General features: G+C 36.5%; 1 protein-coding gene across 1 annotated transcript in view; it reads right to left on the reverse strand.

The window, feature by feature from the left end:
• Window positions 1-388: 388 nt before the first annotated feature.
• Window positions 389-27208, reverse strand: part of LONP2 (lon peptidase 2, peroxisomal) — a 39894-nt gene continuing 13074 nt past the window's right edge. Inside the window, 8 exon segments of the mRNA XM_009997478.1 lie at window positions 389-610; window positions 2403-2593; window positions 3870-4077; window positions 9318-9460; window positions 17115-17245; window positions 17724-17850; window positions 18326-18476; window positions 24445-24586. Of these exon segments, the coding sequence (XP_009995780.1) occupies window positions 389-610; window positions 2403-2593; window positions 3870-4077; window positions 9318-9460; window positions 17115-17245; window positions 17724-17850; window positions 18326-18476; window positions 24445-24586 (1315 nt within the window).

Raw genomic sequence — 27208 nt, forward strand, 5'->3', positions numbered from 1 at the left:
TACAGCATTTGCTGCAATTTGTGTTCCTAATATACATTATACAATCACATTATTATTCTGTTTGTGGGTGTGTCCTTACTAAATAAACAATCAGCTGCTGGCATTTATATACATATATGCCAGATAAGCTAAGAAATTGTTTCTCAACACCTTCAGCTTTCTTACGCTTTTGAGTTCAAAATTCTTTTTGCATGATAGTAAAAAGCAGCAAATGCCCATAAAACATGTTTTCGGGTTGTTAACTGCTCTAAGTAGTATTTTCATTTTTATTGCATTTGCGCCCACATTTAAACAATCAAGTTTATCTCATACTTACACTTGATACGTATATAGCTGATAGTCCTGATCTCTATTAAATTTCATACAGAAGTAATCTCAGGCTGTCTGCTTAAAGTTTGCTAGTCAAACGCTCAACTCTGGGCTTAACTGCAAATCCTCCATCAAAAGCTGCATTAAGAACTTCATCTAGACAACTTGCCATGACAAAAGTCAAGTCTTGCCGTACATTCACTGCAATTTCTTCAAGATCTTTTTCATTTCTTCGAGGAATGATAATTCTCTTCAGTCCAGCCCGGTGTGCTGCCAGGACTTTGTCTTTAATTCCCCCAACCTAATAAGGAGAAGAAATATATATAAAACAATCCACAGCACTAATAAAGTGATTATTGTCACAAATCACATCAGGAGTTCAATTTTAATGGAAGGCTTTTCCTCACCCAGTCATTTAGGAAAGTAATTAAAAATGCAGCAGTAGTTTTAGCTCATTAGATGCCTGAGGAGGGAACTGTTAATATGCTACAATAACCTATTATAGTTATTAACAAGAAAAAAAATAAATAAAAAAATTGAAAAAATCATGTAGGAATGCAGATAGAAGAGTATCTATGAGTAGTGGATGTCATTACTTTTCAGAGGTATTTTTTAAAGAAAAATGGCCTTAACTAAGGCTTTTCTTGTGGCTGAAATCCTGCATACATGAGATCAAGGCAGTATTGGATGTAGGGGAAAATAGTCTTAAGGATGCAATGCCACACAATAAATAATTTGAGTTATACAACAGAAAATGCACAGAAATGCAAACCTGTGCCCAGACACAGCAAAGGTGGCTTTGTTCTAGGAAAAGGGGGATCACTTCAATAAGCTGCCTGTCAGAATTTGTAATGAGATGTAAAAGAGGGGTTTAAAATTCATTTTTTTTCTAGTCACAGCTTCTTCCCCTTGAACTTTTTTCTAATCCAATTTAAAGACCATCTTACAGAAGAAACTTGCAATTATTTGAAGCTTCAGAGGAAAGGAAAGCCTTGTGTTACAGCACAAAGGGTAAAATTTAGGCTGCTATAGAACAAGGTGGGAGTGAACTGAAAGTCCTGGTGGTGATCTGGACAACGCAACGTGCTTATCACATCACTTGCCTTCAGGCAGCAGATGCAGTTAATAGCATGCTCGTATGAATTAAGTTAATAATAGACTCTAGACAACATCCAGAAAGAAGGTAAACATTAGTATTTACAGATAGCTAATTTGGATCCACCTTAAACAGCAGGCAAAGTTTGGTAACTGGTGCAACACAGGCAATTTATTTGGAAAGTTAAGCAAACTTGCACCAGATGAGAGTTAATGCAGTGTTGATTGTTCACTGAGGCCTTGAACAACAGGCAATCTTGTCAGCCCTACTGCCACCAAAGTGCTGTTTCAGAGATCCTTCTAGTCTGCTGCCTCATTGTGTTACCTTTGCTTTGGTTGCTACTGCATGAAACAAAATAGTGTTTGCCAGTGTCACCCTTCCTTTTTCCATCATCTGGTAGGAGATTATAACTCCCATATCTGCTTAACCACTTATGATACAATACTCCATTTGATACTTAAAACTCTATTTGTTTGAAAACTGCCCTTTGCCCTCATGCTTTGTAAAAGCTTAATGAGAACACCATTTGGCTGAACAATACTCAAGATTTTAGAAGAATCTAAAAGCACACATAAATAGATGGTTTCAAGAGTAGCCTATTTGCAATTACTATAAGGGCTTTAAGAAACAACTTTTCAAAGTGGAGATATTTCTGTAGTAGTAGTTTGAGGAAACACAGAAATTGCAAAATATATTTTGGGACCAACTTGAATTTAAATATTTCTAGGTTTCTTTTGTAACTAGGTATTTTAATGTGCTTTCTGTGAAAACAGCATCAAGACTAGCTTTGCCATGAAATGCAAAGCAGGCAGAGGAGTGGCACAGTACTCCAGCAGGCTGGCTGCCACCAGCCTCTTACAGCTGCACCAGACGAGACTGGATTGCTGCTAAGGAATGATCCAGCAAGGCTTGGCTTTTCTAAATGGCTATAAACAGATTTTATACCCAGAATATGGGGAATTAATACAACTTAGCTCTATTCTCAGATGATGCTTACTGGAAGAACAAGGCCTCTTAGTGTAATTTCTCCTGTCATGGCTACATCTGAACACACCAGCCGCCCACTGAAGAGTGAAGCAAGACAGGTTACTATGGTAACACCAGCAGATGGTCCATCTTTTGTGACAGCTCCAGCTGGGAAGTGCAGATGGATGTCAGTGTTGTCAAGGAGATCAAAACTTCCAGAAGCTTAAGGAAAAAAAAGAAGGGTTTGAATGTGAGAAATCTAAACCCATTTTGTTCCTGGTCTTTATTCTAAAAGCCCACCAGAGAATTCAAAGTCTTAGCACTACTTTTTAACAGTAGGCTGAAGAAACAGCACTATATTGCTATATACTATATTGTTTATTTTCCGTAGGAAAATAAACAAAAAGAAAACCCAACAAGCTTTCCTACATCCAGATTCCTAGGCAAAACCGTAACAAGTTAACCAATAAGCTCAGTATTTGCATGTGTTGGGAAATTCAGAGCGGGGATTAATGGAAAAATAAAGGAATTCCTACATAGACTTTTAAGGTTTTTTACATCCCAAGCCATAAATGTCAATTTTGACAGAACATACCACAAAATCAGCACTTGCACAGAAACCCACCATTAGCTAATATTATAAAGTAAATCTCTGATTTTCATCTTTTCACCTTAACCTGTAGGACACATACAGTTAATGCCAGCAGCCATTCATACACTGATTCACTTTAGCTTTTTAACCAATTTAAGTTTTCATAAGAAATGTCAGATACTGGACAATTATGTGAGTATTCAGCAGATGATCAACTAAAAAGCACATTTCCAGAATTCTTGGGAGGTTAAAAGAGAATTTAAAGTTTCTTGGCTTGAAGTCCTACTACACTGCAGATCAAGAGCTGCCATATAAACTCAGTTCTTGTAATATTAAAACTTCGATCATGCAAACAGAAACTGTCTTAATTTTAGAGAAAAATTACAGCCTCGAGTATCTATGTTCACATCACTGAAGCACTGCTGGATAGCTTTAATGTAAAAATGAATAAGAGGCAGTGTCTGCCACAACTAAGGAAGAGCATCTTGGCACTGAGACTGTCCACAGCCTTCCAGGTTGTTGAGGGAGGGACTATCTGCAGTGACAACTCATATTCTGTTTGCCAGGCCACTAACACCTCAGCTTGGCAGAAATCAGAAAAGAACTACAAACAGGATCTCTACGGCTGACATTATTCATCTTTAGTGTAGCACAGATTGCTAGAAAACCCCTTCTCTGTTAAGGCAACACTTAAAACATTTCCACAAGTATGAATAACTTGCACTGTTACTCAGCAACACTGCTATCTGCTGAATCTTACTGAAAAATACCATGTTTTAAGACATTGAATTCCATGCAGTATTAATACTTCCTTTATGTGTACCCCTGCAGTAAGAGGCCAATGACCCCATATAGTCTGGATGATGCCTCACAGTTGTGCAGTGTCTGTCACTCTCCTCAGCCTACCGTTGGTGAGCTGGTATCTCTTGGCATTGCTGCGCAACCAGCTGATGGCAAGATGGGCTGACTCCTTCATGACATCCCCAAGTTGGCCAGTCAAAGTAAGCTGACCTTCTCCATCCATGCGACTGGCCTCTACAAACATGATCTCTCCCCCTAAGGGAGTCCAAGCCAAGCCTATGGCTACTCCTGGCTGGCTTAAGCGTTCAGACACCTAAAGGAAAATAACACAGGAAACAGTTTAGGAAACAGTCCTAAAAAATCTATTGCAAAAACAATTTGATAGTTGCCTTCAAAGCAGCTAAACCCATTAAAACACAGAAGTTAAGCCCAAGTATTTTATTTTTTTAAATGCAGTAGTAGTTCTGACATATGTGTAAACATTAATTAGAGAATAGGAGCTTTATGTAGCTCCTTAGCTTAAGGCAATAGCAAACATCTGGGTATATAGTTCTTGAAACCTTCCCAACCCTCAAAAGTTCACTGAGAATCTTTATCTTCTCTTCAAAGGATTTCAAGTATTTAGTCAGTCCTGATTGAATGCTTATGACTTAACCATCTGCTAGAGGTATATTTGCCCTGACTCTGTCAGTTACATGAAAAAGCCAGTTCTTCCCCCAGATGTAACCTAAAAACATTTTTAAAGGTGATTTCATAACCCGAAGTACTATAAGACAACACTGCTTTTGTTCATTGCAAACATTCCTAAATAATTTTGAGTAATGAAAACACGAGTCTGCTGCCAGGCTAGATATGAAAGAGGGTGGGAAATCTGACTGACTCAATCAGTAGTTACAAGTAGTTAAACAAGCTCTACCCCATATAAGACTATGATCTACTTCTCTAAAAGTCTGCCTATGCCCAGGTATTGATGAGAGTAATGCAGGTCTCTGTATCCCAGGTTCCTGTGTTAGGAGACTAAAAGAAAGGCAGGATGTTTGCAATGCAAGTCCCAGGTTGCAATTTCTTTTTTTTCCCCTTTGTCTAAGAGATTTTTTTAGAGTACACAGAAAGTCCTTTTGATTTCCTGAGCTTCAAGGAGATGAAGAAACCCTGATGAAAGATCATACAGCTATTCAGCACATTCTGAGCTACTACGTTACATATTTATTACAGGGCTGAAAAGAAATTGGATGGTTTTTTACTGTGTCATGCAGTTTAATTCTTCATTAAACTGTTTAGAGAATTTAAATAAATGTTTCGTTTCTTGGATAGAAACAAGTCAAAGGAGCTTCACAACAGAACTACAGTAAAATAAATCCTATTCTGAAATCTGCATTCCTAGTTACATGAACATTTTTTCAAACTATTCTTGTCCCTTCTAAGCACATTTAACATTCCATTTTATACTCCTTGCAAATCTAGAGCAACAGACTGGGCTTTTTCCTCTAGTATCAACTCACTCTGCACTTCACAACTTACCATAACCTTAATGCTTTCATTTTGCTTCCTTCAAAGAGTTAGCAGAGAAGAAAACTAGCCAGACTTTGTAGAGACACCGGAAGGGCAAAGCTCTGTATACACAAAGCTGACTTGCTTTTAACCATCAGAGAAGGTCAGAGAAATCTGTACAGTCATGTATTAGAAATACTTCTATTTGTGAGCTCCAAAGGTAGTAAGTTATTAGGTATTCTAGTCCCTTGCTAAAATGCCTCTCTGTAAACCCACTGGAAATGCTGATGCAAGTCCTCAAGTAGTACACAGGCCTGACAACTCCAACAGCAGCAACGGATTACTTAGGCAAAACAATATATATAGCTTTGCATGGGATTATCAGAACAACCCTCCTTCTACATCAACATTTCAGTGTTAGGCTGAAATCCATCCCCATTAAAAAAAAAATCAAATTGAAGCATAAAATTCTTAATGCTTAGTTTCTCTTTCCTGTTTCCAGGTCAACTGCTTCCTTTATGCAGTAAGAATGAACAACTATACACTCAACAGCTGGTACCTCTGGTTACTGGCCAAAAACAGATGCATATTTAAAAAATGTAAGCTCATTTACAAACACACAAGTTGTACTACTTGTAGCTGCAGGCAACTTAAATATACGACAAGAAACAACTTGCTCATGCAAGAGAACTGGTGAAGCAAAACAACAAGCATTTGAGGTCTTCCCAATGAAATCATACATGCTTCTTGTTACACTTTCTGATTTTGTATTATATACTTTGCCAGGTGCTATCAAAAGTGCCATCTTCTAAGATTGATGATTAAGGCTTGAAATGTGACCCTTGCCCAGGATCACTGTTGTTTGAGGGAAATCAGCACACTGCAGAGGCACAGTGCAAAGCTGTGCTGATACAGGAGCTCCTGGCACAAATAAGAGTCCAGCTTTCAGGAGACAGAAGCAGCAGAGGCCAGTGGGACTAGTATTACACTCCTGAATCCAGCTGACAAGTAGGTAAATTAGTAACTAGACTTATCTCACAGTAAATCAAACAAAGCATCTTTGTTATCCTTCCACAGGTTCACCCAACCTTACTGTACAAACCTTTTTTGTAGTCTGCTCTCCTGATTCATTCCCTAGCAAACCACTGCAGGCAAAATATGTAACAGCACTTTCCCAGAAATACCACCACAAGAGTAATATTTCTTAGAAAAAATGCCTGGCTAAACACCTGTGCTTTGTACAGGTTTTGTTTCTAAAAGCTAACCTAATTTGTTCTTTAGAATTGTGGATGTCCCATGAGACAGAGCTATTCTTCAAGGCATTGGCACTTTGATTTCCTAGAATGGGGAATTTCACTGACCTACAGCTTCTGTCACTTCAACTTCACTCACGTCATGAGGATACAGACTAATTCTGACAGGCCTTCCTGTGGTGCCAATCATGTTTTGTTTGCTGAGCAGAATTAAGAGTTGAAAGAGGAAAAAAAAATAATCTAAAATCCAAGTCAAAAGAGAAATACTTAATTATAAACACTCTGGATATATTATAAACCCTTTCCCCCAAAAGCATGCTCTGGTGAAACATTTCATTAAATCTTTGAAACTACTGTCAAAGATTATCCTTCCAAAGCCTTACTATGTGATTTATTCCAACATTTGTTCTGTGACACGTAAGATTATTTAGTTGTGGTAAATGAATTAATCCTACAAGTACAAGCTGAGTATTCTGTCATGCCTTTCTGCTGGGAGATCTCAGAAGATAATAAAGCAGCAATGCATGAAAAAGATCAGAAGGTCAAAGATGAACCACTTATTTTAAGGTATTCCCCAAAGGAGAACAGATCAATTAATTCACATCATGTTTTCAGTTCCATTTGCTCAATATCATAAAAAAACTGATATGGTGGCTGCCTCCATTGTATCTTTTTTTCAACTGATTATAAAAGGCAAAATGCAGGTCAAGGGTGAAGCTTGAAAGGCTAGATATAGACAGGGAAGAGACTGCAGACTGCAAAACCAGAAAGCAAGCCTCTAGCCAGTCTGAAAGGCCTGCCAATGAGACAGGAGCTATATTCTTAATTTGAAAGAATCCTGGGCACACTTGAGAAAATTCAAAGGAATAATAGGTTGGCAAAATTCATTAACACAGGATTTATATGGCAATCTGAGCAATTTCCATTGAAAAAAATAATAAAGTGGGTATTGAAAAGTATTTACTTCTTAATAAATACAGCAAATAGTACATGGAAATAAATTCTGAGCTGCTCAGGGAATTGATGCAGTGTGGATTAATCTCTAGTTCTATTTATGCATTACTTAATTTGCTGGCTAAATACAGAAAACATATAAAAATCTTTGACACATAGGTCAAAAGCTTCAGTCAGTCTTATCTCAGCTACAGACCAGCAGATCCATGAAATACTTGTATGCATCTTTGTGGCAACTGTTCATGCAAAAAAAACCCAACACAGCACTCACATATTTGTATTTTTGGAACTTGGAACCACAGTTTAAAATTCTTCCTTGCACTACTTACTCCTGTACAAAAGCGACAAAACAGCAAAAAAGATTTGCCAACACAGCAAAGCTACAAAATTCAAATGAATAATCAACTCCAGAAAAATATGGGAGTCACATATTAGCATATTTTGGCCTACAATCTACTTTGTAAAAACTGTGAAAAGTTTATATTTATTTGAATTAATTCTTCTTGACTGAAGTGACCAGAACTTTTGCAAAACTTTACCAAATTTATTTGTTACCACCCTTAGCAGCTTCTAAGGGATGAAAAGAAAGAGCACAAGTTGCTTACAAAAAAGTAATGTGCCTAAAGAGCACATGATCTTTGAAAGAACTAATTTTTGAAAGTAAAAAGAAATACATCAAGACACAAATGACTGCTGTGAAAAATCTCAGCCAAGTGAGTCATAAGGTCTATTTATCACTTGATCTTTATTGCCTCCCATTCCCCCAGCTTCTACTGCTACCATCATCATCCGCTAACACAACCAATAATGCTGTTGTCTTTCAACCTGCTTTCTCATTTCTTTCTCTTCATTAAGAGTCTCTGCTGTGATAAAACTCTTCATACCCAAAAACCTCAACCTGGGCCTAAAACCAGAGTAATTCCTTAACCATCACTCACTTTCTCCTGCTTCCCTAATCCACTTTGTGTCCTCCAAATTTTACTCGAGCCTGGTTCTCTCACCTAGTAAAGAAGACTTATCACAGAAAAAGTTCTTAGATGTTTGGATTTTGACTCTTCTGGACGTTTTTCCTTAATTTCAATTATCTCCATAACTTCCTGGTTTACTGATCTTTTTTCCATGATAAAGACAGAAAAACTTTTATCAGCAGCTGTTTTCCTGTCATAGTGTTACATGTACTACTTACACTCAGTCAGTTCACCTGAACTTGAAGTAAAGCAGAGAATAACTGCAATGTAAAAGGTGAAAAGAGAATCCCAAACTTACAAACTACTTTAATTAATGGCATTTTCATAGAATATGAAAATATGGAATATGCCTACTGAGGAACAGAGCTGGTTACAGGAAGCTGGAGGTGCCTGAGTGATCATAAAATATTTTTAACAGCTAAGAGTCACATCAATCTAAAGAATGTCTGAGAATTTCTGGTGCAAACTGAAGAGCATTTAATACCCAAAAATGCTGACTGGCTTTAAGGAGGTATGTGGGACAGTCCTTAGAACAGCTGCCTCAGAGACAGGATTCCTGGGTTCTACTTCTGGCTTCTTTCCCAAGCCCACCAAATATCCCGTAAACAAAAGTAAAGTCATCAGAAACTGAAAAACACCACCACACTCTTAAGCACTGCTGCAGGCATCTTTGCTAAAATAATGTCATGCCATTACATTATTTATGTACCCTGAATTAAAACAAAATCAAACAAAAACTTCCTTCAGGTAAAAAAACACTTGGTGGAACACAAAGAAACACAGTTTTTTTTGAAGTTAATATTGTATAAGCTCAGTCAATAGCTAGACACAAAACTACCCAAACCAGACAGAAACAGCAGTCAAGGAGAAACAAATGAGCATGTTACCTCTGCTTCATACATGGGTGGCCCCAGGATATCTTTTAAAGCATGGAAATCAATTAAAATTGGCATTTCAGGTGGCAGAGCCAGGTCAGCTGTGTCACTGATGGATTCTGCTTTTGTGTCTTCTGTGACATCCTCTTTGCAATCTGAGAAAAAGAAAAGTAATTTAGGATTTGTATCAGTCTTTCTGGACACAGGAATTAAAATCATGACAGAGAAAAATAAAATATTCAAACAAATGCTCAGAAAATTCATGACCATGTACTTAAACCACCTTCCACAAACATCTTGTCAAATTAAAGATAATGTGGCATCAAATTTAATTATTAAGCCTAAAAATGTTCTTCTAAGGGTTCAGCAAAGATAATACTAAATCTAGCACACTGATAGAGATGCAACTTGCTTAAATGCATTTTTAACTAGGTCAAATAGCAAAGCACATTAGGTTAGTTCAGGTCTTTGCACTTTTAATCAGATTTGAGCACAAAAACTATTTGTAGGAGATGATCATGTTTAATGTAGTGTAATACAGAACATGGAGCTGAATGTGGGAATACTGAATGTTCAGTAACAGTCTTTTTATGCACATTTACCACTGTGCTCTCTGCAGTCTCTTCCTTCAAGGATTTTAATGCTTAACTTCTGACACTAATAATTAAGTTCTGTCACAGATGTGCTCTCAACACCAGCTGACCAGGGGCAGAAGCTGCTGTGCTTGGATCAGAAAGAAACCAGCTCCACTGGAAGCCTAACTCCTCCAGCCCTGGTGTGCTGCCTCCTTCCAGGCTGTCAGATTGAACCCCATTAAAGCAGCCCACGCAGCACATATTCTGACACTGCACTTTTTACTTTTATTTCTGTCTCTTACAACTACTGTGGCTTTACTCAATCATAGAATGGTTTTGGTTGAGAGGGGCCTTTAAGGGTCATCTAGACCAGTCCTCCACTGTAGACAGGGACACCTTTTGCTAGATCAGGCAGCTTAATTCACAAAATTGACGTCCCTTGTTTGTTCAACAGCCAGTTGGGCACAGAGTGTACACAGCCCTCACTCAGTGGAAAAACCCCAAACAATTTCAGTATAAGAACTTCATCTATGGCTGCTGTCAGGAAATACTGTACTTCCACAGGGCTCTGCTCTTTTCTTTATTGGATGAGGTATTTCTACAGTGTCTTGACCAATAACCACTACCAGCAAAAAAAGTCCTCTAAAATAAAATTATTAGGCATTTTCAGATATAGCTACAGGTATGATACAGTCTTCAGGAGTACACATATAAAACCCAACTAGCCTGACACTTTTGAATGTAATATACTCAAGTGTCATCAAGAAAAGACCACACAGTTAAAGCACTAGCTAAAGATTCAGAAGTGTGCTCTTTGCTTCCTTCCTTTATAGTTTTACTGTATTTCTTACCCATACAATTGTTCCCTTTGCACAAGTTCCTTAAAATTTGTTTTATCTACAAATGTGTTTTCTAAAAGTGTAATAGGGACCATATAAATACTAAGGCCTTTACATTGTTTTAAACCAGACTGCACAGCTCTTTGAATGAATAAGCTCAAGAACTTAAACATCATTTGTACTAGGCCTACACTGCCCATTTACTTAAGCAACTGTACACAGGAGAATGTAAGCATGGTCTCATTTCCCCAGAGACTTTGATCCAGATGCAAAAGGCTCATTACCATTTTCTCAAGAGCTCTAAGCAATACTTTAGTGAAACATATAAGAAATGAAAAATACTTGAACAATCCAGATGTTTCTAAGGTTCTGTGGCAGTTTTACAGCATCCTGCCCTGAGGCTGCTATTAACAAAAGCATTGTACACATACACATTATGAAGATATGTCTTGCCATCCCAAAAACACAAGCCTAAAATACATTTAAAGCTATAATCTGTATTATGCATGAATGCACACTGAGCTTCTAGATTTCTGCACCATATTTTCGGAAATTTCCTGCTGTTGCTTCCTTTCTTTGAATTCCTTTATTACTTTCAACAAAAAAAAACCCAAACTTGTCTTCCTTTGCATAGTAATGCATGCACATAGAATAGAATAGAAGATCCAGGAATTTAAACAATTACAGAAAAACACAAATCACTGATCTAGTCTATTTACTATAACATTAAGAGGTGTGTTCTATGCTGCAAAACTAATTCTGAGAATGAATTAAGAAAGAATGCTTTCACGAGATACAAATTATCCTTTTACTAATCCTGATACATAAAGGCCATTTTACAGTTAATTTTGTTGCAGTGCAATTCTCACTAATGCCTTCATACAGCTGAAGTAATTCAGGACTCAAATCTAATAGTTATTATCCAACGGCCACTAATCTTTCCATTGTACAACTCATTGCTCCATGCATAAATCCCATTCCTTTGCTGTAAACACTGCCTTAGTCAGATGACCCTCCTGTTGTTCCAGCACGTCTCCATAGTTTTGTTGAACTACTATCTCTGTACCTAATACATTCAAATAATAAATTCTAGCAAGTCTAGGAAGCATAAGCCTGGATGCTATTCTTGCAATTTAGGCTTCAATTTCAACACTACAGACCTTCAAAAGAATTTGATATGACAATTCATATTTTAAAATAAAAGGGAGTTTCAAAACAACTGCTTTTGTTCTATTCCAAGATTTTATGGCCTAACACAATCGCCCATTTCTGCTTGCTCTTATTTCACCTAGTTCTACAGCTGAAGGAGACTCATAAACGAATCAGCAGGTAATTTTTGAGGTCACCTACCTTATCAAAAGCATCAGAAACTATTTATTTCAGTTTATAAAGTCTAATTAGTGGATCCCATTTTATAATTTGTACCAATAACAAACTCCAGACTTTTTCTAAAAATATTAACCTAAATTCTGACATCATCTTATTTTTTATAAAAGCATACACTGATGTTCACCTTTACAGAAATGCTGACTATGAAGAATCTGTAAGGATTCAAGTAATTAAGATTTCCATTAATGATGACAAATATGTGTTCTCTACCTATCCCAGATGAATGCCATAAAACAGTACACGTCAAATGCTACATTCATCTAAAAGAAGACAATTCAGTTTGAGTCTCCAGAGACAAGGACTGTTGGTTAGGGCAACAATTAAGTCTTTAACCCAACATTTTCTAGCCATACTTACTGGGCAAGATAGAAAAACTAGAAACCTAAAATTTTTAAACAGCTTTTAACATAACATATTCTGATTTGCTGAAAGAGGAGTAAGAAAGAACTTAAGTATGGTAGAAAAGGTTTCACAGTTGTGGGCAATTACAGGGGATATAGCTTGTTCTTTTTTCTCAGCTGATTTTCTAGCAGATGCTTAAGTACATGACAGACTAACTCAGAATTCTTTTAGGCCCTCCAAAATAACAAACTCGACAGAACTACATTTAGGTAGGAAAGGATGGGATTGCCCTTGTTGGCAGCAGTCCACATTCAAAGCCAGGAATAACAAGAAACTACATCTTAAAAGCAACTCTCCATTGTCCAACTTTTATCTTACGCACTATGTACTTGGGAAGTGTTGCTTCCAAAATACTTTCTTTTGGAAAGGAATTCCTTCCTGGGACCCCAATCCTACTAAAACACTTACTTGTACATTTAAATTTCATGTTATGTGCATTTTTCTCCACAGGATCAGAAAATTTCTCAGAAAAATTGTATTCCATCAATTGTGATCTAGAATAACAATTTGTACTTGAAGCACTTGCATTTGAGGTTTTCATGCAGAAATATTAAGATAAATTAATATGCTAAGAAAATAGTTTCTATATAAACTCAACTTTTCATAACATTAATGCCTCTGGCCTAAAACAGAAAAGACATTCCAAGCAATTTTTAGCAAAAGCCACATGTCATAGTCTGCAGAACTGATAAGTATACCAACAGCAGCACAGCTGATCTCAAACATGAGTGCCTACAGTCATACCACTGTGGGATTTAAGCTGATCAGATTTCACAAACTCATTTTGCAGGGCTGTGGGAGATCCCATGCTGCTGGAAGCATGGAGTTTTGGCTAGAACATAGAACAGGTCACTTTTGGCAAGAGCAGTGATGTTGGCCCAGCTGTATTAAGGTCCTTATATATACACTAAAACCAAGTAAAACTCCCCCACAGCCATGCTTAGTACTGTTTTGTAATCAAATGCATTATCCCCAAATTGAGGGAAAGTAAAGACTCCGCATTCCAGCTCACATTGATCACTTCAGCCAAACTTGTGCATAAACTCAAACCCAAGTGTTGTCTCATCCACAAAGAGTAAAACAAACTGTTCTACTGTGTTACTGGGTTATAGAAATACGTCAGTATTTTCAAAGCCTTGGCATCTACAGAGACAGAATTCTCAGTTAATAGATTTTAGTTATTAAATATTATCTGTGCTAAACCTGCTTTAAAGTCTGAATTACACAAATAATTTTTCTCTCTGTGTTTCAATTGTTGTACCATGATATGATACGTTAGGACACAGTTGCTGCATTGTCTTCTCAAGGCAGTTGCACTAAATGAGAAGGAGAGTTTCACATATTTTTGTGACTCCTACATTTTCTTCCAGTGTCAAAGACTAGATGAGCGTCTCATAAATCTTAGACAGTATTTCAGTATAATATCAGATAGTATTACTGTACACAAGGATGACTCCCTGGAGAGGTCTGAAAACCAACTCCATGTGCTTCTGCTGAAGTTCACGGTACAAATTCAATGACTGACGCAACTAACCCGCCTCCACTTGCCAACTTCATTGTAAGGATCAGGAGTCAAGGGAATGAGGAAGGCAACACAAAGCTGCCAGTGTTTTTCTGTCATTCCTTTTTGGAAAGTGCTAAACACAGCTTGACAGCACATCTCTCAGCATCAGAACAGCTATGACAGGTAGCATCCATTTTTAAAGCCTACTATCAGTGTCAAAAGCCTGATGTTTACAAAGCCTTGAGAGCAGATGCTCCACTCTGAATTAATAATCTGATTCAATCAATATAATGATGGAAATTTTGAGGTTCTACCATCTAATGTCTTTCAACTTTTCCTACAAACCCACAAGCCACTCAGCTGAATAAACACAACAGGCACCATGCTACTATTCTGATATGCTATGAACTAAATACACATCATGCTTCAGCAAGTCAGAATCTACAAAGTAAGCCTGTAGCTTCACAACGCACCACATATGAACTAACAAACAGTCTCAGTTCCACATCAGTAACTGACAAATGCATAAAGCAAATACTAATTACAGGCCTTTATAGAGATAAAGAAAAAATACATATCAAGAAATAACTATAAATGAAACTATTAAGAGACAACAACTTGATTAACTATTCTTCCAGAGTAATTCATGATATGAAATAAAAATTCATCATTGCAATGCACAACTGCACAAATAACCATTCACTGAAAGGGAAAAAAAGTATCAAAATAAATAAATTTAGGCTGCAAAACCCAGAATTTGCAAAAACTTAAAAGTATTTGGGGGTATTTCCCAGTTTTGCTTTAAATACTTGGTTTTTTTACAACAGAGTGGATAAAAACTAAACTATTTTTAAAAAGTGTTCTGCTCTTATACACTCCCCAAAAGTGCCATATTCTGCTAAAAATACAGCAGGGTATAAGCCCATTATTAGCACAAATAAAATTAATTTTATAGACTTGACTATTCTATACATGCCTTTGTAGTACCAAAGTTTAATTACAGAGCCACCTTGGCCTCCCTATTATTAATAGAGCTTTTTCTTATGGATAGTTTCAGTTCCAGAAGTACAAAGGCAACTCTTCACAGATCATTCCTTCTGGGCTTATTCCAAATTGTGTGCCAAAAATAGTAGCATTTTGCCCTCTTCTGAAGTACTTTGCTTTGCTGTTTTCACTTAGCTTTGGTAAGTTGCAAGTGTAGTACTAATTTTAACAGTGTATAATTTTAACAGTGTAAACACCTAAGTTTCAAGAACAGTGCTAATTTTAACATTGTAAATACCACTCTCACTGGACTGAGATGTCTAATACAGTTCCTTTTTGTTCTTTGCTTTAATAGTAAAATGTTTCTTCTCTTAGTACCAGGATTTGTGCTCTAAACTGCATGAAGAGTAGAATGAGACTTTTTATTCAGCAAATTTACAACTTTTAAGCACATCTTAGACACAGCTACCCTTCAGTGCAAAGAAATACTTTAAACCTATGACTTGTCAATATTATTAAAAAAAAAAAGTGACAGTAGCAAAGACATTTGATATTGCTTCATGTTGGTAAGCCTGGTCCTTAAAATCCAAAAGCTCAGTGTTCTGGTTCAAAAGCAAGCTCAGGTATCAAAGAAGTATCAACAAACTCGTTGTTTGACTCCAAAAAAATCCAACACAGAGTAGAATAGGTAGGCAAGATGTACACAGTATAAATGTAAAGCATTAATAAATTTCATAAAAGCTCTTAATACCTTACCTTAATGTACATGGGACAACATAAACTACACAGCCACATGCATGCACAGCCACTGAGAGAGTTCATTTGTTTTCCAGCCAAACACTCAGAGCCAACTGAGCTGACTCCACTTAAGCCAACAGTGATCTGTTGACCAAATTCAATCTTCTAATACTACCGTTTCCACAGACATTGTGATCAAATTAGAAAACTCAACAAGGTGAAAGATGTAATTTTCAGAAGGGAGATACTGAGTTATGGAAAAGAGGCAAGGTAAAGCTGAAAGACTGTCAGTAAACAGATTGAATCAGGTAGACTCACTGCAGTATTTAAAAAAAGAATAAATGAATAAACAACACCCAATAACCTGCTTGCTAGATTTTAGAGAGACTAAAGACTAGCCACATTTTAGAAATTCAGCTTCAAGTCTGGATTTTGTCTTTTCACATTTCTCATCTCCCTTGAACTGTGGGCTCCTGCAGACATCTAGTGCTGTAATGAGGACTCTGAAGCCTTCAACAGAAAACTGCTGTGTATTGTGAGATCCCCCATTAACAACTAGCTGGATAAAAAGCACAACCATCTATGCCCTGCACGGTATGTTTCACTAAGCACAATATGGATGTTCATTTTTATTAAAGAGAACATTAATTTGGGGATGAAAAAGGGAGCTGTCACCAGTTGCACATTGCACATGAACTGGATGATGTGCCTGAATTCTTCCCCCTTCTATTTCAAGATTTGAAAGACATCTGCCTCTACTGGTGAAGCAGTTACATAAATATTTTTGCTGTTTAAGAATTCCATGTTTAGTTTGCATTCACTCTGTTGGATGACTGGGAATGATAAATCACTATTGTCTGTATACACAGACTTACTGAAGCTGACCAAAGCTCCAAGAGAATTAGAATAACTGAAGTCTTAAAAAGTATATAGAGCCCCTAAACCTTTCTAACTTCAAAAAATTCAAGATGACATCTATTTTAGAATATAAAAATAATCAGTTTGAGTTTTGAGCTGGTAGAGCATGCCCAGCACAGTTAAGGAATCCCTTTAAATACAATAGTTAAGAAAATAAGTGAGATATTTATGTAAAAAAAAATAGGAAACATAAAAGGCAAATCATAACTGCATACCCAAGATATGAAACAGATCTGTTGTACTTCTTAATTACCAACCTGGCAGGCAGAAGTTACTCATGTCCCAAGCCATAATTCAGCACTGCCTGAGCTCTGCATAATAGGAATATCATTCTATTTGCAAAGCTTTTAAAAACAGAGCCCTTAAAGAAGCATTAAAAAGGATAAAAGGTTGATATATCAGCTTCCTACTGACTTTGTAAGAATTTTACTTTTTCATAAAACATGCTAAAGATACACACCTTCTTCACCCACTTCAGCACGATCTGGCTTTGTCTCTTTGTGCTGTCCTTCTGCCACTTTCACTGCCACTGCTCTGCAAATAGCACCCAGCTTCCGATCCAGAGAGCGGACTCCTGCCTCTCTGGTGTACCTAGTGCAGAGACAATTGTTTACTGTGGATATTCTTCCTAAGAGAGATTTCTTTCAAATGCAAAATCACTTTCTTTCTAAAAATTTCATTTTTTTCTATGAAAATGATAAAAAGAAAACTTCCGTCTTTAAAATAAACGTTTTCTGCTCCCAAAACCATGGCTTCATGCACTGCACACTGCAGTAACACTAGCTGAAGTGTTTCTCTTTATTCATAGCACCTTGCCAATTGTGTCAGCACAACTGACTGAGCCATGAGAGCCAGAGCAAGGAATTATCTGGAGAAGGAAGGATGAATCAGTTTAGACAGCAGAGCCAGACAGAGCACAGGAAAGAGCAATTCCATAAATCACAAACTGTTGAACTTCTGGAGCTATTAAGGACAATAAATCTTAAGAAATGTTTTGTGTTATCCCTTTACAGAGATTTACTAGTTACCAGAAAAAGAAATTATTTAAAGCAATGAATAACAGATTTACCTTGTAATTATGTCCACAGTGGTTACTTGTGGAATCTGTATTTGCTGTGGAGTCAAGCCATGTTGTTCAAGCTGTTTAGGAATCAAGTGTCTGTGCGCAATTTCAATTTTTTCTTCTTGTGTGTATCCTTCCAAAGAAAAAGCAGTTTTTCTTATCTTTTTGCTTATACACTACAACATAACAAAACCTCTTACAATTTATAATTGTACCTGATTGAATCTAACAAAAAAACCCAGCTATAATCTAAAAGGCTGTTGATATGATACTTTGCAATTATTAATAACTTAATATAAACAATAATGGATTTTTAGTGTTTCAAAGCCACCAGCCAGATAGAATAGAAACACATCAATTAGTGAAAATAATATTGCAGAATTTATCTATGTATTTCCATATACCTGGAAATGTATTTTCCTAAATGTTATTCTCTTCACAAATGCCTTAATGGAGGCATTGCCACCAGTCTCTCTTTACAGTTCTGACCATTCAGTCTAGATTCCTAGCAAGCTTACTTTAAGGAACTGCTTTTCATTTGGGAAAAACAGTCCAACATTGTTTTAGGACTTTCAATAGCCACTTTAATGAAAACATTGTAGCATTACCTGGAACTTGAATAATTTCCATCCTGTCCAGCAGAGCAGGCGGGATAGTAGCTGTAGTGTTGGCTGTAGCTATGAAAAGGACTTGGGACAGATCAAAGGCTACGTTTAAGTAGTGATCAGTGAAACTGTGGTTTTGTTCTGGATCCAAGACCTTAACAAAAGTAAACACAAAATTGATGCAGTTGCTCTATTAGAAGTAAAGAAAATACACACGTTTCAATTCTATTCCATTTGGTTCTGTCAAATCTGACTTTACATTTATAAAATATGTTATGAATATTACTGAAGCCTGACTCCCAATATTCTGCCTTGCTCTCATTACTCTTTAACTACATTCCACACCACATGCGGAAAGAAGCTTGTTTCCCCAGCAGTTCTTTTTACACATTTCAAAGATGGTTGCAGCATTTCTCCATGCATCAAGTACCTCCCGTAAGCTATCTCCATGACCTTTCACAGATGGTAGAGTGGCCTTGCAAGGACTCCCAACATCCTCAGAAAAGCATCCCATGTGGTCCCATGGACTCATATGAGTAGGAATCCCTGATTCTAATCCTTATCTGCTGCTGGTAGCTCTTCTTACTCTAAACACACCAATGTGAGATCTCGCCGAGAAGCAGCAAAGAGCAAGGGGAAGAACAAAGGTTACCTCAGCCTTATCTGCTGTTACTATACAACCTGCCTCAGTCAGCTCTGTCCAGCCTTTTACTACTAATGTAGTGCTAAAAGCACTTCTTATCATCCCACACAAGTCTTGACTGTAGGTGATCTCTGGCTTTCCTAAGATGATCTTCGCATTTTTCCTTTTCCCCCAAATTTTATTATTAAAAAATAGAAACAAGATTAGACAAGCACAGATGAAAATAACATGCAGTCTGACCAACCTCAAAAATGTTCTGCACAAGTAGAACTACAGATTAAGTAACAGTGTTCTCTTCCTATTACTTTTAGTCCTACTAATACAACACTTGCTTATATTTAAGCTATTACTTGAATAAACCGTTATTGAATATATGTGGATCACAAGCACACTAAGGTGCTACCTCATCGTTTTTTTTAATAGTGCTGAAAATTGGAAGTTCATGGTATATAATAATCACCACCTACGAGCCAACTTCATTCCACACCACCTTAAAGTACTGCTACACTTTTCCTTCCCAAATGATGAATTATCAGTGTCACATCAACATGAATAATTCTCATGTTACAAATAACAGGACCTATGCATCTCCTGAGAAACAGCACACTGCTGTCAAAATAATTTATCTGCCTAGACCCAAATGAATGCATCCTTTGTCTTAGCAACTTGAATTATAGCCAGGAACAGTGTTGATAATTCTAAAAAACTGAATTTGAGCACTTTCTAGTGGGTTATGAAAGAAGCAGTTCTGAATTTTCATTACTATCAACTTCTGTTCACTCTTTGGAAAGTTCAAAATCTGTAAATGTTTTATGATCACAGCAAACTAGTAAAATACTTTTTCTTTTTTTTTTTTTTCAGAATGCCAGAAACACAGAACAATTTTTTAAGAACAGAACAACTTCTGATTTTATTTTGAAGTACTACACAGATTTAAAACTAAGATTTGGAGATGTATTGAAAATGTAATAAAATACAAGTTACATGTTCCCCTTTATAGTGAAATCTTAAAACATACAGAAGTATATGCCTGAAGTGTAAAACTAATGTTAGAACTTAGTGAATGCTATTGGTTGTTGGCTATAAGCTACTCAAAAGCTTCTTTTCTTACCCTCTTCAGCAGGCAGCTGCTATCATTTACTCCCTTTACTGATGAAAGAAAAGGCCTTGAAGTACCCTGACTAGCCAAGTACACTGATGCATAATTCCATCAGTTATAGATGTCTCTGACTGCATTTAGTCCTACAATCTAGCCCTGGATTGTATGGGGACACAATAACAGGCAGTGTATTCAAGCACAGCATCTACAGGCTGTCTTGAAGGGAAGTAGGTCTACAAATACTAGTCTCCTATTCAAAGTCTACTCTTGCAAATTTTTCAAAACTAATTTAAACAGCAAATCCTAATTCAACCTACTTTTTTTTTTTCCTACACTGATAACACTGAACTTCCAGAAAATGCCAATCTATTAGCTAAAGCATTTGCAACTACTTCCAAAGATGCTGAAAACCAATCTATTCTGATACATCAAGTTGGCTTTTTAATACCATTTATATACATGCATGTACATTGCCTTCTCCTTCTAGTCTGCAACTGGAAATCCTTATGATTCCTAAGGGCTAAGCTGGTGATCATAGTGTGATTTACAAAGATACAAAAAATACTGATGCTGTAACTCATTCGTAAACAATACTATCCAACTGGTAAAGGAAACTGCAATAAAAAACACCTGCTTTTCATCTGAAAATGTGAATGACCTCAGGTTGTCTACAAGGGCTAGAGTTTCCCTGGACTAACAATTCTTTGTCTTGGTAACTATTTCTTAGAATAACATGTAAAACAGTATCACGCCTATGCATTTAAAGCAGATTTTCCAAAGCAAATAGAACTGTTCTTCAGCTACAGATCTGTACTAAAAGTTCCAAGTTCAAAAGTTTTCGAAGCTATTAAACTAATACAAAAATACCAAATACAAAAAGAACATTCAGTGAACAAAACATCTTGGTTAATTTATGGCTGACAGCTCACATGCATACAGAGGCTTCTCTGTGCTATATTTTTATTAGCACAAAATCTAGAATAAGTTCCATGAACATTTAATTGCCTGGCTATGTTCCTGGTCTAATTTCTCTGCATACAAATACTCATTTATCAGGCACTTGGATCCCCTTTTGTTTTCTTCTGTTATAAACAGAGGTCATCTAAATTTAGACTAAAACATTCCCTTGTTGATGAACAGTAACTGGAAATAGGAAGACATTCTTTTTTGCTTAAACAACAACTCTGCAGAAGCACTAGAACTAGAAGAACTAAACACGGATCTGGCAATTACAAAACATCAAGCTTTGCATCCAAGCTTACAGGGTATGCCAATTTTCTTCTTGAATACATCTCACTGTAGACAATCAATGGAAGTTTAACACATCTACACATTAAGAAATAAAGGATGTGCCTTTTATACTTAATGATGGCACTTACCAAACAAGAAGCAGCAGTCTGAAAAACAAAGGTACCAGCTAGATCACAGCTTTCTACTGTTTGCTCTACATAATAGCCACGTTTGCTCATTCCAGATGGACTTTGCAACAATGTAAATCACAAAAAGCAGACAAAAATTGAGCTGTTACCTCCAGGCATAAGTTCTCCATTAGAAGAGGTAAAGCACCTGCTTCAAGATGTTTAGACAGCAGTAGAGGGATATACAGATCTCACATGTGAGCAGCCCAGACATGGTTAATAGAGCAATTACTTTTCCAGATGCAACTAATGGTCAATTAGCAGTGACTTACATAAGGACTGGAGGCCAAGCAGACAGTTGGAAGCTAACCTGATGAGCCTCAACTAGAATAATCCATGGCAGGAGGTGAGTTAAATATCACTGGAAATGTGGTTTTAAAATACAGAGAACAGAAACATCCCAAAGCAGCCACGAAGAATCAAAAATTCTAACACAAATAATTAAAAAAATAACTTATTTCATTTGCCCTCCTACACTTGGTATGTTAGAAGAAAAATAAAAATGCTAATGCTCTGCTGCAAGATGGGGAAGGAAAAATAAATTCTAATAAACAGCAAAAGTTTAATAAAATTAACAATATTAATGTAAATATCTGAATTTATTATTAGAACACTTCCAAAAAAATTACTCCTTCCAAGAAATGCCAAATCATTGCTTCATTACTGATTTTGACTGCCTAGAGAACAGTCAGCTAAGTAACAATATTTGATTTTCAGGTATTTTTTATCAATTCATTGATCAGATTTAGGCCATCTTATTTCTATATATAAAGGAAAAATTACAGAAGAAATATCAGCCAACTCAGAAACAGACTTTATTACCATTAAAAGCAAAAACTAAATAAAATCCCACAATTGAAAAGTACAAAGAAAATGCATCTGAGTATTTGTCACACTCCCCTGCTTCTTTTTCTTCCACTTGCAGGTTCTTCATGCACCCTAGGAATGTCTACTATACACACTGGAGAAATCCACAGGTTAAGAGCCCATAACTCCAATTTGTAAAAGCTAAAAAAAGTGAAACCGTGGTATTTTCTAGCACATTAAAATTATTACTAGTTCATGTTAACATGTGAAGATCAAAACAGAGCCCTAAAACATAGCCTGCTCATACACTGATCGTCAAAGAACTAGTTGGCCTTGTCAAAACAGTAATTTTACACTATCTAGCAGGAAGAAAATAATGACATTTGTAGAATGTCAAATGACACTTCATTTGCAGAAAATCATACAGCACATAGATGAGCTCATGACACCTTAATTAAAGTAGCATTTTTCATATTCAAATCACTGTATTAAGCACTGTCAGTCAAAAAGAGTCATTAGAATTATTCTGTAGTCAAATATTACCAGAACTGTTTTCACCTAAAACCGCCCAGCTACAGAAGTTATCACACCTTAAGTCTGCCAACTGAGATGCTTCTAGGATTATGCCCTAAATCATTTTAGTAAAAGTGAGCCAGGCTAGCTCAAAATATGTGGATAAATATCTTTTACTAACTCCATTCCTTTTGACTAAAACAAGTAAAGAAAAATCACAGAAGTAGCTCAGCTGAAAGTGACAGGTTGGTAGCCCCTATGGTCAGACAGAACACAAAAGAGAGGTAGGCATTGTAAAAATACAGCATTATAAGGACATTCTAAACATCCACAACACCAAAACAACTGGGTGCACTAGTGCTACATCTGCTCTGGACTGCCTCAAGTGTTTCAGCCTAGCCCAGCCTTGCTGTGCCATTACCTCCATCACTCCCTCCTTTCCTCATACCAGTGCTAGCACAGCAAGATGTACACAGCCTCCTGCACTAAGATGCTGGGGAGAGGCAACAGTCCTTGTCTCTCCTCCATGCCTGAGGGGACACTCCTTCCTCTCTCCAGCCAACTGCTAGAATAAACAACTGAATATGCAAGCCAGGGGAAGAAGGAACTGTACTGAAATATTATCGCGTGTCATACTCCAGGGCAAAATAAGACAGAAAGAAGGTTCTTGGAACCCACTGCTGATTTCTGCTACAGACTCCTCTGATACATGAAGCCTGCAAGGCATAGGTATCAATTCGTCTTCTTTGTAATCACTCATGTTTTAGCCTCCTGAAATCCCAGTAACTAACCTTATTAATAATATCTCAACAGTTGATGGATTCACAAAATATTCCAAAAGTATCTAATTCACCGAAGTCCCTATTTGTATCTCCTAGATTTGACTTGTTTTCAAGCAAGTCACCTTCAACAACTCAAAACTCTTTGTGCTAACATAATTACACTGTGTACTTAAGAATTGTATTAATTTACATCTTGATCTGAGTCCCAGACTTACAGAAAAAAAACACATTTAATAGCTGACTCTCATGGAAAGCAAACACAGCACATCATAATCAGCTAAGAGGGAATCTGTGACTTCAAGAAAAAACTAAAGTTCAGAAAGTTAATTGCAACACTAATTAAAGAAATGCTGCTAAAAGAACATGCAACTAGTCCATATCACAAGCTAGATAGAATGCTTCAATATAAGCTTGTACAATCAAAAGCTCCAAAAATATTGTTCCAAGAAAGAAAATAAAAACTTGAAAACGTCCAGCTACAGTCTGGCTGCTCCACAGCTCTTCCTCATGGCTAACAGCATTTGGCCATTAAAAAAATAAAAAAAAATAAATAAATCATCCCCCAAATAATTAACACTTAAGACTTGAAGAAGCTTAAACTATACAAACTACCAGCAGAAAATTCATCCTTCTGTTAAAGCACAGACTTTTAAGATTAAAGATACTTTCGTTATACTATGTAACAGTATTTGCATTGTGCACAAGTAATTTACAGAAATCAAACGACATCAAAATACAGCAGCTGCATTTGAATAAAAAACCTGAGACTGTCATGCTTTCTTTTGTCCAGTGAATCTGCCATTCTTACTCAAGCATTTTAATTACAAACAAAATCGTGAGTGTAATTTAACATCTCTTACCTCAAGCAAGGCTGCTGCAGGATCCCCCTGCAAGCTCTTCCCCAGTTTATCAACCTCATCTAACAGGAATACTGGATTGTTAACCCCAACAGTCTTCAGTCCATTGATAATTCTGCCAGGCATGCTGCCAACATAGGTGCGTCTGTGCAAAATAAATGTATATGGGCAAAGGGGTCAGAAGCATGTAACAGGAGTAGAAACATAAAAAATAAGCCCAAGGAAAAATGTAAGAATAAGCAGCATTGTAACAATTCTTGCCTTTTTGGCAAAACTTTCTGGAATCAGCTGATAAAAATGCAGAATATGCATCTGAACTAATATAAGCAATCACATCACTACATGAAAATTCCAATTCCATGGCACACTATTTGGTCAGGAAAGATAAATGTATGCATTAAGGTATATCCAAACCTTATAGCTTGCAGACATTTTACATGATAGAATACAAGCATCCTTCTATTGTATGAACAAGTAGAAGGAGAATTGAGCACACCATTAATACGCTAACATTTTAATAATGATGGTACTGGGTTTTTATCATCACAACAGAATTCACACAGTGTTACAAATTAGGGCAAAATTCCAAATATCACAGAATGTTAGGGGTAGGAAGGGACCTCGAAAACTCATCTAGCCTAACTCCCCTGCCAGAGCAGGATCCCCTAGAGTAGGAGATATGCTGAACTGTTGATGTTCCCTGTGTACACAGCACGTTTTAATTAATGCTCACAAAAATAATTGTATTTACTATGTCATTTCAACATGAAATAAACTTAACAGTGCAACAGAACAAAAAAAGTATGGATCTAGATTCATCCAGCAGAAGTGGTAAAAACTTTTTTCACAATGGACAGAGTAACTACGTTTTACAAGCATATATATCCCTTGTTTGCTACATTTATAACAGCCGTTTCTGCTGTGCCATAACTAAACAAAACGCTATAGTTAAGGGTACGAAATGCTGGTCACTCAAGAAGCAAGAGCTACATGAAGTGCTGAATTACAGTAGCTATCTCATGACCCTCACAAAGCAGATATGCAGAACAGGCCTGCTTTGCCATATGATCTGTGTCAATACAGTCCAAAATAAACAGTATGACATTTAGAAAGATGAAACTAAAAATACCGTGGGAGTAGTTTCAAGAGATACTAGAGAAGACTTTAAATACACACAAAAAACCAACTCTACACAGTAATGGTGTTGGTTCCATGTAGTATTTAACCACTGAGGGAACAAACTGCAGTTACTGTATTCAATTCTAGATCTGAGCAATAATAAAAGTTATTAAGATTTTCTACCTAGGCAGAAATACACAAGAATTTCAGGTTGCCTAGTACAACCTTCATGAGGCAGCTGCTAAAGACTGCAACAGCCAACATGCAACAGGTCATCACCTCACTGCTTTTGTGTAGAGTCTTATTCTGCAGTGAGTGAGTGGATTTCTCTCCACTGATGACTGCACTATGTAACGTTTATTACAGGTTAAGAGTCTGAATGGCAGAGCTACTATACTATAATAGCATGCCACTGCATTCTTCATCTGCAAAGTCAACCTTGCCAAAAGAATGAAAGGATTCTACAAAATGCAATCAGAAGATTACAAGACTGAAGCAGAACTTAGGTTCACAGAAGGGAATAATTTACTAGTGCAACCAAATTAATTAATGTAGCAATTTGGGTGTTTTTTCTGGTTTTCTTTGTGTTTCAGTGGGGCTTTTCAGTGAGGTTTTTTTGTGGTTTTGGTTGGTTGATGGTGGTGATCTTGTTGTGATTTTGGTGTGTTTTTTTAAAATTAAAATGCTTACTGCACTAATAAATAATTTTATATGCTTTAGAGACAATAATAAATATTTTTATGAACAATAAATCTGTTTCTTTATATCCAAACACACACACATACCACTTTTTAAAACATTTTTTGAGTTTTCCCCCAAAACAAGAGAGATTTTTTCTTTCTTAAGATACAAAAAAGCTGTTGTTATTAATATACTGAAATATTTGAAAAATTGTGCACAGTCAAGTCACTTATCTTAAAATAAACCATATACTAGGTAAGCTGCAGCACAATGTATCAAGATCTGTGGTGAAGATAATGTAGAAAAATCCAAATGTACTCAAGACAACTTACAGGTAAGACCAATACCTTGTAGAAAAACAATTTTAAGAGTATAAAAATTGGATGGCTTCTAAAGCAAGCAATAAGAGAAACATTCTAACTGTGATAGAAAATATTTTATTTAATTTTTTATGCATGCTGTCCAAAATAAGTAATGGGTCACGAGCTACCATACAAAAACTTAAATAGAAACCACAGTCCAACTGAAATTGACCTGATGTTACAAAAAGGATGAAATGGTTCCTTATAAAATCCAAGAGTACTTCAAGAAATTAAAAGGTCAAAATTTAAATAACTATTGTTTGAAATATGGAGAAGTTCTGCAAAATACTTGGTCTCCACAGTATTAGGGTTAACAGATGAGAAAAGTGCCCAGTGACTAGAAGCATTTTGCTATTCTTTTCACCATCTGACAATTGATTAATATCACTCTTCCTCTCTCATACTGTTGTCTTTTCATTTGTATTTTCAAACATCTCTAGACATGGTAAACCTAAACAACTAACTCCAATGGAAAGTTTAATTGATGCACTAAATTTCACATAAAAGCATGCTTAAGTTTATTCACATGATTCAATGACGTATTACTAAATAGAAATTTCAGGATAACAAATTACGTATCAATTTGCTCTCCCCATGTGTAAAAG

The sequence above is a fragment of the Chaetura pelagica genome, unplaced genomic scaffold, assembly GCF_000747805.2.
Source record: "Chaetura pelagica isolate M959 unplaced genomic scaffold, ChaPel_1.0 scaffold425, whole genome shotgun sequence".
NCBI classification, from domain to species: domain Eukaryota; kingdom Metazoa; phylum Chordata; class Aves; order Apodiformes; family Apodidae; genus Chaetura; species Chaetura pelagica.